General features: G+C 40.1%; 1 protein-coding gene across 8 annotated transcripts in view; it reads left to right on the top strand.

Annotated features, from left to right (window-relative positions):
• The first annotated feature begins 4,822 nt into the window (after nucleotides 1-4,822).
• Nucleotides 4,823-13,350, top strand: part of kmt2cb (lysine (K)-specific methyltransferase 2Cb) — a 63,472-nt gene continuing 54,944 nt past the window's right edge. For 7 of the 8 annotated variants that reach the window (XM_031854397.1, XM_031854398.1, XM_031854400.1 and 4 more), the window contains exons 1-2: nucleotides 4,823-5,600; nucleotides 11,784-11,972. In XM_031854397.1, the coding sequence (XP_031710257.1) occupies nucleotides 11,785-11,972 (188 nt within the window). In that variant the 5' untranslated portion in view covers nucleotides 4,823-5,600; nucleotide 11,784. The remainder of the gene's footprint in view (nucleotides 5,601-11,783; nucleotides 11,973-13,350) is intronic. The other variant, XM_031854402.1, reaches the window with a different exon arrangement.

The raw sequence follows: 13,350 nt of genomic DNA, 5'->3' as shown, positions 1-13,350 counted from the left end.
CCCCCCCCCCCCACACACACACACACACACACACACACACACATAGCCCCCTCTCTCTCTTTCTCTACCCTACTCTCTTTCTCTCTTAGCTCTTTGGATATATTCCCCTATGATTATAAATAGATTCTAATTAGCTCCTCCAGCCATGGGCAATAGAATTGTTCATCAAGTAGGGACTGCACTCAGAGGCCTTTATACATTAAAGCTCGTGCAAAAGTCAGAAGAATAGCAAATCCCCTCTGCCTCAATTTAATTTTTTTTTTCTGAGCAAAGCAGGGATTAATTTTCCTATATATTATCAGTTCAAAAATACTTCTGCAGTACAATCAATTTCCCTCATGGTCCAAAAGGGCTAAGAGACATCAACCCAACCGTAGGACTGAAAGTCACAAGAAATCAGAGGACCCTGATGTTTTACAAAGTAATGAAGTACAATACTCACAGCTTTAAGAATAAATGCAGTCAATTTGCAGCCTATATACAGTATATATATATATATATATATATATTCATGAACTGATAGAGAGACCTTCAGTTCACCCACCGTCTCTTCTTGGATTGGCTGATCATTCTTGACTTCCTTTCTGCAGCTTAACAATGTCTGTACAGTTTAATGAGATCCGTTTATAACATCTAAGCACTTTTGGTACACTTTCTAAATTCACTGAGACCTAAAACTTTCAATTCCCACTTCTTTCCACTTGTTAGCTTGTCAAGACCAAAGACTTGATTTTTGGCCATAAAAAGAGATTCTTTCTTTCTTTCTCTCTGTCATATCCACTTTTCCAATTTGGTCTGTTTAATGTACATCAATCAAGCAAAGTCCCTCTAGAAGTTGTGTTGACCGTATTTGTTCTTTAATTAGAATGATTAAAAGCCTCCTCTCTATTCAAAGGTAAGCAACACTGTGTTTAAACTCCTAGTTATCAGAGGATTTATGATGCAAATTTCTCCCTGAAGTAGTTGAACATTTTATCTCTTTGAAATTGAAGAATAAAACTGATTCCCTATCCTGGAGCCTTTTGAAGTTTGTATACTCTCTGTGGGCTTAATTCTTACAACGTACCAACATTTTGAGGTGTACTCTGCATGTAACTATGGAAAATAATTATCTGGCTGTGCAGTGAATTAGTACGAGATGAATTCTACAATACCTGTACTTCTGCAGACAAAGAGCCAAGTCTGCATCTGGTCTCATGTTTCCTGTCTCCTCTGTTATATTAATATGATCCATCTGCTCACCTGGCAGCTGTCTGCCCTGTTATTCATGCAACTGTCGGTGCAGCTGCCTTTCGCCCTACCTTGTGCAAAATCGGTGCTTTGTCTCTAAAAGCCTACTATGAACCATATACAGGGAAAGGGAAGGTGTTTGTCACCCTGAGTCTTTGATGTTATCAGCACTTTTTCTCGTTTCAGGAGCAAACTAATGACCTGACGCTTTCTTCAGAGAACTTTGAGTCTGACAACACGGTTTACGTCTCCTCTTAGTCATGGTGTCTTTCATACATCTTTTTTATATGTAGAAATTGTTTTGCATTAGGGTGTCCCTTGCGTCACAAATGCACCACTTAAAAATGTCAAAATCTGCTCATAGTTATCACTAAATTGCATGTATGGCAAGAATTCAGATAACCATAAGGAAATCAGCCGACAACATAAACAGAAGGCCATTATTTTGTAGCAACAGCAGAGCAGATCTGCTGCATTTCAAGACCGAACACCCACATGATGGCTCGTATTGGCTAGCAAATTGTAAGTTAATGGCCTCGAAGAAGCCTATTTCATCTCCCAGTCACAGTGCCTCTGTATTCTCTTGAAGATTAGCCCCTTAATACCGGGAGCCAAAGGGCATCAATTAAGCTCTACAACAGGAAAAGAGCTCTTTAAGCATTTAACTACCCAGCGTGTAATTAGGTTTTATTTTGCTGAAATGACTTATTGTATTAAATCACATTTGTCTGCTGATAATTATATAAACCTACGTTATAAATTGGCATCATAGAGATTTAGACGAGCATTAAAAGGTGTAGAGAGTCTCGTGCAGAGATGCCTGAACATTGAGTGAGTTTCTGTTGGAGTCAGCTCAGTGAAGACATTTGCATTTTCAACCTTTCACAAGATTCATTCTTGCTCCACCGGCTCAGATTTTTCGACCAGACTGGCCATCTCATCCCTAATTGTGACATCTCCCACAATAGAGAATATTTAACTTGACTGTACTGTTTATCACCTGAACAACTAGCTGAACAATGGTAAAAGAGATATTAAAACAGAGGAATGTTTGACAGGAAGAGAAACAGTCATCCTGCTTTTTTTAATGTTTAAATTGTAATTGGACAATTTAATTTGATTACTATTCCCAGTGTTAAAATAGAACCATGCTGCCCTCTGCCTGTCATATACCAGAAGTGTTTCTCTCCACCCAAAACAAAACAACATTTTTGATATTGTTTCAGAAGAAACTTCTGATTTATTCTTCATTTCCTTGTGTTTGTGAATCAAATTAGATTTTATTAAGTCTGAGATTGTAGTTTAGAAATATTATATGGTGGCAAAGTAGATCCCTTATTATTCAAATATATACATATATAATATCTAAAGGACTGCTAGAGACACAAGCAAATACAAAATGGGAACATCTTTTAACATATAAATGCCTTTTTGGAGTTCCAGTAACAGAGTATCAAAGGATACAACACCAAACAGCGGTTTCATGTGTTTCAAGCTAATTAGGCCAATGGTGGTTGGTGGTGTAAACGTACATCAGCTCAACGGTCATAGTTAAGAAAGTGACACCTGTACGTGCAGCGTCTCACACCTCGCTGACACCAGGCGACACTGCTGAGCAAAAAGAAGACTTTTGAGGCCACAATGCATGGGGATGTCCAATGGCACATTTAGGCATTAATTCAACAGCAATGGGTGACTTAGATACATCTGTGAAGTCTGAATAGTTACTATAGACATTCTTTCCATATCATGAAACATTGCTAATGATGAATGCTTTGATGAATGGCAATCACATTGTTGTGAATAAACCATGAGATTTTGAAGCAAAATAGCTGAAATTGAAAGATACATTTTCAAACCCCGCATCCAAATGTCCATCCTGCTCACAGTAAAAGACGGACAAAAAGTTTAATATATACTTTGTTTACGGTTTGTTTTTTTCTTCTTCTTTTTCCAGGAATATGATACTTGATGGGTGTGTGAATGATTATGTTTGTAAGACCTTTCTAATGTATATAAACAATATATAAACATACAGTATATCAACTTGTATACACTTACTAAACGACTTAATTGCATATCTAAGCCATCCTGTTTTTCCTGTTTTTCTTTCCTATATTTTAAATATTTGTTTTGGTTCAATCGACTTCCCTTGGTCTTTATTCTCAATGATATTGACTTGTCTTATTGTTTTTATGTATAGCTGTGAATGACATACAGTATGTACATGTAGCCTAGTGTGAAAACTGATGTTGCCACATCAGTTTTCCCCTATAGGCTACATGTACATATGGGAGACAAATTAAAGGATAAATCAACATAAAGTGCCTTTGTAAAGTGTTGTCCTATATATCTTGTAACTGACAAATAGCATCTGAGTGTACATTAACCATATAGACGTTTTAACCATTTTATATAATCTGTACCCATTTTACGGAACTCACCACTGCAAGTAAAGACAGGATGAGTGACGTATGAAAAACAACGTTTAGGGTCTTATTGTGTGTTATTGGTTATATGCACTTAACAAACCAGTGAGCTCTCAGGCATTTGTGTAATATGTTTCTGTACTAATTTATTCATATTTCCCCTATATTAGTCGTTGGCATACTGCCATTTGATTTGTTTGAATTGTCTCCAATTGATTAAATATTAATTAAAAACAATAACAAATTACAAAACACTTTGTGTGACGTGTGCTGTATTAGCCAACAGGGGGAGCTCATGGTCTAGGAAAGAGGTGCCAAGGTTTACCATTTAAAGGAATAGGGCTATGTTTATTTCCAGTTCATTTTCTTTGAGGCTTCACTTGAAAAAAAACAACTCATTAAGTTGTAAATAAAAGCGTCCCCCAAAAAGGAAACATGCACGTAAATACGTAACACCCACTGGCTCTTTTACTTATTATGTGTAGCTGCTGGAAGCCGACCCCTGGGGCTTTTCCGTAATTTAACCCCTGCGTGTACAGTATGTCTGCCTATTTGCAGGCTACCTTTACCAAACACCATATACAATGCCTGCATCCGTGTGTGTGTGTGTGTGTGTGTGTGTGTGTGTGTGTGCGTGTGTGAGAGGAAAAGAAGGCAGGAATAGAGACGTCGTGTGGGTAGCTGGGGATCCATTTGGTCGTAGTCTTTTTCTGAATGGATGCTAGCTGGACGAGCCATGAACCAGCACAGTCGCGTATTAATGTTAATCCATCTTTGTGTGTTTCGGCCCTGCTCTGGAGAAGGCTGAGGACTATTTGAGTCACTGCAGCTGCTGCTGTTGGCGAAGATTTGCATGAGCTGGAGCAACAACGGTTCACAATCCGCCTTCATCCCGGCTGCAATCCAGGCTCCATGTTTTAAACCCTCCCTAGCCATTATTTTATTTACTAAATGCCCATATCCCTCCGCAGGGTCAGAGAGTATTTTGAAGAAATTGTCAAACGGTTTGCGTGGTATTCACGCCGTATATTCTCATTGATGTTATTAAACACTTTCCACACCCACGAAACATCCCTTTCTCGACAGGCCACGCCGATTTGGAAAGATTTGCGGGCCGTAGTTGTGGTAAGGGGAGGTGGATCTAGTTTTTGAGGAGCCTAGAGGGGCTGTGCTTCGGTCCCACTTATCATTAGATATGGCCACCGTTATTGAGTACACCGAAGCGTAATCTTCAACTTAATTTAGTGAGATTTCATAGTAATCTTGCAGTTCGGCAACCGTGGCAGGCGACATGTTATTTTTGGCAAGCTAACGTTTGTTTTTACATGTCTTTGGAGGCGGTTGTTGCTGCGTGGCAGGCTGGCTAAGAGAGTCTCCTAACTGGCCGCTTGGTCCCGCAGCTTGTCGATGCTGAAGAAAATAGAACCAGTTGCCAACCAAGCGGTCGGCACCCGACGGTTGTTTTGCGCGTCGCTGTGTATCCGCCGAGGATCCGAATTTAAAGTTTCATTTGCAGGGTGTTGACTTTTGCAGCCGCCTGGATCTTGGCGTTGATTTGTTTGTACGTTAATGGTAGAATTGTTGGCCGTAGACTTGGGTGGCTAACACCAACTAACGTTAGCTCCATAACCAGAACTCGTGCGACGACAGCTGTCATCGGAGAAAGGAAAGTGATCCACACTAATGCGCGTGCAACCGGAGCGGGTTTCTGTTGGATTTACATCGTCCGCCTCCCCATCAAATGGGCCAAGTTGGGAATAACATTACAACGTTGGAATATAATGATATGCGTGATGCATTTCTGAGAGCTGCGGTGTTGCTTCATTGGAGAGGCTAGCTAACTCCATTAGCTCGCTAGCTAGCTGGGTGATAAAAGTGCGACGTTTCATCCCCAGTATTTTGGATATGAAGAGGATAATTCGCTATTCATAGGGCTGGAAGGTAAGCTGCAGTGAGACATTTCATTATTTTTTCAAGCACAATAGATTTGTTTGTCTTTCACCTTGTGAAGTAAAAGCTGAGCCAACATTACCCACCTCCAGTCCGACGTTGGGGGTTTGTCTCCGCCTTTCATGACTCAGACTATTCAACGGAACGGTTCATGGGGGATGTTCAGAAACACAGGGGTAACGTTATATATGTACAGTTTAACACAATATATGCGACCGACAAGCACACACAACTATCGCTAGTGTCTACAGAAGAGCAGAAAACAAAGCTTACGTCATCGTGTAACGTTTCGTTTTCACTTTTGTGTATCATTGTAGTTCCCCAGAACAGTTCCGTTTCATTGAATAGACCGAGCCTTTGTGTGTGATGGGCACAGACGACCACTACGTTGTAACGTTACCCGGGTGTAAGTGGGCTAACGGACAGCGTAGTTAAGTTTACCATCATCCACAGACTATTATAGTAATCATGGGTCGCTGGACAACAAAAGGCTGAAGCATTAATATTTGGTGTTTCGTTAGTTACAAGCTAGTACGATGAGTTGGCCAACTAATGTCAACCATAGGTAACCTGTTTGCTAACGTTACGTGAATCTCTTTCAAAGTTGTCTTTACTGACAATGTCTCTCAAAGCAGAAGCAAGTCTGCTATTTCCACTTAAATACGAAACATGGAATCGTTTCATTCCTTATTTTCAGTCGCATTTAAACGACGTAAATGTTAAATGTTGTCTGTGGTCGCCAGAGAAAAGGCGACAGAGTTTGAACACAACAGGCTAGCATCGCTAGCTGTGCTGCTTTGTGCCCAAGCTTGAGTTAACAAAAGCTAACGTTAGCATGCCTCCAATTGTGACGACTGTGGTGGTCGTGACTGCCTCGCAGTCCTAGATCATAACCTCAGATACCCCAACAATCAACGTTACTCTCATCCCTCTCTGTCGAGGCAGTAAATCTGGTTATAAAATGGTCTTTATCCAACTAATTTGTGTTACATCACCACCTACACTGTGTAACGTTAAGCCCCTGTTTCTTATCTGAGGATTTAGGCTCACATTAATAATTTGTGGATGATTGTTCCGACAGTCTAACCATTGTAATGAGTAATGTTTGGTGTTATTGGACCACCATCTGTCCACAGAGCCTGAAGGCCACTATAGACATAAGAGAGAGAGTTAACACAGATCGGCAGTGAAAGATGGTATGAGTCCCAAAATAGGGAGCTGTCTCTTTAATTTCTGAGATGGTTTCAGGCCATACAGGGTCCTTTTCAAACCACAGCACATGACTAGCCACCAATAGCAGTAATGATGCATAACTGTTCAGGACAACACAATGTGCTAAATGTATGTAATGTAGGGCTAAACAACAAATCACATCAGCATTGACATTGCATTGCAGAAAAAGAAGTTACCTTGCAAAGGATGCAATGTAATGTAAATTTAGACCCACTATAGTTTATAATTATTTTACTGCTTTACTGAAAATGAAATCCAGTGAAGTTGACCTTTGCATGACTTCCTAAAGATTAGTCGTATGTAGTCTGCTGTAATTGAATTTTGCTACAGAAAAAAAAAGCAGGCAATTGGAATGTGCCTTTCTGAAATTACTGCCAGTTGGTAAAAACATGCTACGTCTGCTGTTCATTTTTAAAAGGATGATGTGGTGCTAAACCCAGTACTCGTTCTCTCTTTTCTTTACTTTTCAGGTTAATTATGAAAAGGTCATTGGATTAGTCTTACTAATAAAGGTGTTTGTGAAGGTGATAGTATCAAGTACTCCGATTACCCGAGATATAAACCTAGATTTCTGTGGAAAATGGAAAATATGTTCCGTCATTTTATTGGATAATTGGATTTAATTTATTGGGGCATATTTATTACAACCCAGCCAGGCTCTATTGTGTTGATATTTTCTCATCTATCACACTGCATCACTGACTTCCTGGCCACAATACTTCATTAGCCATAAAGCCTTTCATGTAACTGTACAATAATGCGTTAGAAATCGTCGGCCAAAAATCGGCCATTTTTCACAATGTTTATTTGAATTTTAAAGCCACATTCAACAAGGTTTGAGACTTCAAAATACACTTGCTGAAACACAGCAGTGATATAGTGCTATGGTCTTAACAGTTAACACAACAAACGGTTCCCTGCTTTCATGTCCAGCATACACAAACCAACATGAGCATCCCACTGGATGCTACTGACCACGAGAGGAATGTATATTCAGTATTCTCTTGCCTTTTCTAGTTGTTTTTTTACACCAACTGCCAAGAACAATATCTGTCCATTGGCTTGCTAAATGTCCTCACCAGCCACTTGTTAACTTAGTCCTTGTCTACATTGGCCACGTGCACTGTAGCCAAAGCAGCACAACAGCAGCTGCAGTCAGCCATCACTGTCTACATTACTGTGAAAAGAAAGTAGCATTTTGACAATACTCTCTGCCCCAAAAAGAAACCAAAAGATCTGTGTGAAGCTACAAACTTTTATAATGCAACTGTTCAGTTCTCAGTGATGGGGGGGGGGGGGGAGAAATACTTGCTGTACTGCAGCAGAGTAAAAGCCTTACTGCACTGCCTAGTTGAGAGCGGCTTGATGTCGTGAGACACACACGTGCAGGCAACCAGACTGTTCAAACCCGCTTGTGCATCACACGAACAGACAACTTACACACAGGCAAACAAATTAAAAGAAAAACCTGAATAACTGAGTGGAGAAAAACGGCAACAACTGCTCATGCCGTTATACAGGGCACGACGGGTCACTGAAATGCATTATAAAGGAGTATTTTTTTGGAAGAATGGTGTTCATACCTCCAGTAGAGTTCCAGACATCTACGCTAAGGACTAAAGCCTTTCACAATGAAATTGCGTAAACTGTAAGAAATCCATGGGAAATGGCCAGTGGTCAATACTAGCTTTTTATCTTTAATCGCAAGCAACACAGTGGGGGAAAAAACATTTACATCAGCCATCTGAGTTGGAAATGTCAGGAATTTTTGATACCGACAATATCTTCCACTTGGTGAAATGTTATAGTCATGTCAACAATGGCACACAGAATGGCTGCAAAGGGCACCATTGCTGGCAGTTGCATCAAAACAAAATCCCATATTAACATGAATCCAGTCGATTCAGCTAATATAGGTGCCGTACAATGTTTGTTCGTATCTGGTTTCATTTGGTGACAAACTGGTAACTTTAATCTAACAAATGGGTAAATGTATTTGTATTGAACCATTCGGTACAGGACATTCGGCTGTGGCATCTCTGCAGTATGCTTGTTGGTTTAATCGCGCTCGATGGACATTGGACAGCTGTTTGTTTCAAACTGTTGAACTGAAGTCGGGTATATGTGTGGATACACTTCAATCATTTAATTCACGACGGCATCACCATCATCAGATTGTGTCAGTTAGCCAAACTAAAGACGCTCTACAGCAAAGATGACTCATTACAAGCCAATAGTTTGAAATGGTATACACTTCCTGGGGGGCATGGTCATGGCTGGTTTGTATTCTTGGAATAATGTGTGAAAAGTCAGAATAAGGAGTTGTTTTTCCTGTTTAGTACTGAATATTCCAAAAGCAAGGTGACTTTTGGAGATGTGTCAGTTATACGGCGTGAAATCAATTGTGAAAAGAAAGTAATGTTTTTCCCCAGCGTTTATAGAACCGGTGTCTTGAATTCAACGGCATTTGTTTTAAGCAACGGACATGGGTTTGTTGTTTCATTGGACCAGAAGAACTCACTCGTTTGGTCAACGACACTTCATCACTTGGGGTGCAACGGATCGTAGAACTCACGGTTCGTAAGGTGTCACCGATCAGAGTTGCGGATCTTATCGGCACAAAATATAAAACGGAGAAAATGTAACTTTTAGAGATCCCCGATCACACTTTTATTTTGCCACTGATGACAATTGCCGATCATTGATGATCCATATTGGCAGATACAGATTGCTTTCGTTGTTTTGTTTTGTTATAGCAGCTGGTCTACAAGGCTCCAGACACTCTGAAGTCGGTGTAAACCAACATTTCTTCAAAATACTATCTTTTACTTTATTATCATCGATTGTGTATTTTGCATAAAAACACAACATTCAAATGATAAGGAAATAAAAGATAGTATTTATTAAAAAAACAACTTTTGTCATTAGTTTTGTATTATAAGCTGCTTAGAGCTAGTGTTGGGAAGTTAAAGAGGTCATAGTTCCCTCTTTAATATCTGTTGTATATTACTGGGAAAATATCTTCTTCAAACAGCTGTATTTATTCAAGTTTCTCTCCCAAACTCAATTTTACAAGATTACATGTGAACACATCATGGTAACATTTTATTTACATTTGCCCAGTAATCATTTTCACTGAACAGAGCCGAAACGCATCCTAATGTAATGTGCGCTAGCCGTTAGCGGTGCTGCCACAGTTACTAGCTCTCTTCCAATGTCAATTTCAACTGATTTGTTGTTCAGTGTAACATTATCATGGATAGAAAGCAAAAAGGCTGATGTCCTTATCGCATATTTTAACTGAATATCGGCCGACAGCATTCGTCAGTAGAACTTTTTTTCTCACTGTGATGTTTAAACTGTGTAGTCGGTCAACTGCGAAGGGGCATCCATACGGATCCCGGATCGACAACGGCCCGCTACGCCACTATTCATCACAATAACTAGTGTTAAGCATAAAGCATCAACATGTTATCAGTGTATGGTAATTCCTGACAAATCGGGCATGTCACAAAAAATACCTTTCTTTAATTTTCTTTTTTTCCAAAAGACCCAAATGAGGAGAGGTCTGTCCCTGTTTTAGACATGAGTGAGAAGTGCACAGTGGCCACTTCGCCTCAAGCATAATTTGGGGTTTTGTCACTCCAGTGTACAAGTACATCCCATGAGCAAACTGTATTCACATATAACGCAAATTAATTCAATGCCATTTGTGGAGTGTGTCTGCACCGTATGAATGCAAACAGCCAATGGATACAAACAATCTGTTCACTGATTTTGCAACAATTCTGGCAATTGGCAAAATCCCCCAGAGACATTAAAGAGATGGATACCTCAGTTAAATGGTATAGAACGATCTTTGGCAGTCAACAACCCGTCTCATGGTATATTTGTCATTTCACCCAACCATTGTTTTTGCAACAAAGTGAATCTCCATCTGTTCGCTGGTGGACTCGTGCTAGCTCTGAATTTCACTTCTCATTGTAAAATTTCACTAAAAGCCAGCGTTCACCATATTTACCATTGAGCTGTTTGTACTGGGCTTTCGTTCAGTGGGGGTTGCAGCAATTGGAAAACCTGGAGCTGCTTGATGTGGAGTGATGAGAATGAATGCGTCCCATGACAAGTCATCCCCCTTTTCCCATCCACTCCATGAAAGCCTGTTAACAGTATGAAATGTAGGTTGGGAATCTCTAGCACCATTGGATTAGATTCAGAGGGCTACGATACGATTATAAAACAATTATCGATCCCTTTTGATTTTCTTTCTCACTGTGACTATTTGCTATTTTTAAAACACTGCATATTTGCAATGATTCATAATTAAAAAATCAGATGAATTTGCTTCCATTATCTTTTATTAATGCAATATTAGTAACATATAGAAGAGATGTGTCAACTGGAGGGTTAAATTTACAAGCATTGCGAAGAGAACCAACAAGAAAATAAATAAAATCAGGCCTGTAGCAGCATCCTCGTAGTAAAAACACTGTTACGGTGACACTAGATTCTGTGGTGTTACTACCATCCTACCCGCTTTCCTCAGTGACTCCATGACTTTAGCTTTGGTTCGGTTGTAGAGCATCACTGTGTCTCGGTTCCAAAGTGTGCAACATAACGCGAAACAAGACGCACGTGTCTGTTGCGTTCAGCAGTAAGGAATGGAAAGCCCGGTGTCACAGAATTGTTACAGGCGATCATAATGTTGAGAATTGAGTTTTCTGCATCGAGTCATAATCGTTCGAGAGAATCGCGACGCATCTAAGAATTTATATTTCCCCCCCACCCCTAGTATGAAAACGACAGAGGTGAAAATCAGCACCTGCTCTTCCTCTTACTTTCAATCTTCCAAGCCCACCTGCCAAGTAACGTCCATCACGATCTCATCTTTTTTTTTTTTTTTTTTTTTTTTTTTTTTTTTTATTTAAACACTTTTTTCAGAATGTCATCAGAGGATAAGACTGTGGAACCCTCTGACCAGGGACCTTCACCACCCTCCAGCAGTGTAGGGGCCACGTCCACAGGAAGTCCCGCCCATGCAGACAAGCGACCCCGTGGCAGGCCGCGCAAGGATGCTGCTGTCCCCCTGCCCCAGGCACCACCCTCGTCCACGTCTAAGAACAGAAAGAAGTAGGCTTTTACCTTTGGACATTCAAAGTAATCTTGTTTGCATGTCACGCCATAGAGAATTCCCTCATTCCATGAGTTAGACGTGACTTGGTGGTGCTGCTAATATAAAGTAGAATTAAAAACGAGACTTTCTTTCAGTAATGGTCCTGCGTCCAGGTGCCAAGTCCTTTACACTTCGTCCCTACTTTTAGGGTTGTCGTTTTGATATAAGAGCAGACAGTTGTGCATTCTGACCCACTGAGCTCACCCATTCACGTATGGAGTCATTGAAACACACCCACACAAGAGACCAGTGTCCTTTAAAATGATTTGACGATGACATTTCAAACATGGTTCAACAATACTTGCTTGACGCTATGTTACCAGTTGGGCTGTCTAGTACAAAAACAATAGATATTCAAATATGAAAACCAATGTTCAATTGTGGAAGAAAAAGCAGCGCTACCACGGCTGTCTGCCTCGTGCACACTGAATGTCCCGAAGCCAGGAGTCAAACAACGTCGCCTTCATCGATTCAAAATGAAACGTTACGTTAGGTTAAGCTAAACCTTAAAGACGGCAGAGAGCTCGGCCGCAGAGAGACATCATGTAAACAAACCACGTACCTATCAGCTGTGCGCTCACGATCAGACTGGCCACGTAACTACTAAAAATACGGGTGCGTAGTACTTGCTATCTTAAGTTTGTACCACAAATTAAGACGTATTCTATGGATAACGCCTCATTTCAACTTCACGAGTCAGTCGTTCCTCATCCAACGCAGGCTTTCTAAGCGAGTGACAGAAATAAATAGAAACGGGTCGTCTGACAAAAGTGTTGCGTCCAGTTCGGAAAACGTCATGGACCAAATGCGGAAAAAATAGATATTCTAATATTTCAAACTTGTAGGTTTTTTAAAAACAAATATTTAAACGTCATCTTTGGCCAATTTTGACAGCCCCCCCCCCCCCCATTATGAGTTAACACTAATTGATAAAGCTAGTCTAACCACGGGTTATTAAATGGACTACAAACAAGCTCAAGAAATCTGTGATCTGGGTTTGCATTATGGTGTTTCTGTGTTGGTATGGTGTTGTAGGCGTGTTATTGCTTATTCTGTTTTTTTTTAATTTTTTCCCCAAAAATATCAAGTCATATGGCAAATATGGTTACGAAGCAGCACCAAAACCATATCATGAAATTTGGATAATCTGGGATTGTTTATTTTCAAATGCAAAAAAAAAGGTCAACCCAGTCCCGGTTTAGTTAAAAGCAAGAAATATCTTTAACAAAAATATCTAGGTGTTTGTTTATTTGCATACAAACATACAAAATATATAATTTTCAAGGGAATGTGAAGGAGAATTGCCTTAAACTCCTCCTGGGGCTTGAAAAGTGG

This window comes from Anarrhichthys ocellatus, unplaced genomic scaffold (genome assembly GCF_004355925.1).
Source record: "Anarrhichthys ocellatus isolate YVR2014 unplaced genomic scaffold, GSC_Weel_1.0 scaffold15, whole genome shotgun sequence".
Classification (NCBI taxonomy): Eukaryota; Metazoa; Chordata; class Actinopteri; order Perciformes; family Anarhichadidae; genus Anarrhichthys; species Anarrhichthys ocellatus.
This window is presented reverse-complemented; position numbering and strand designations above follow the sequence as displayed.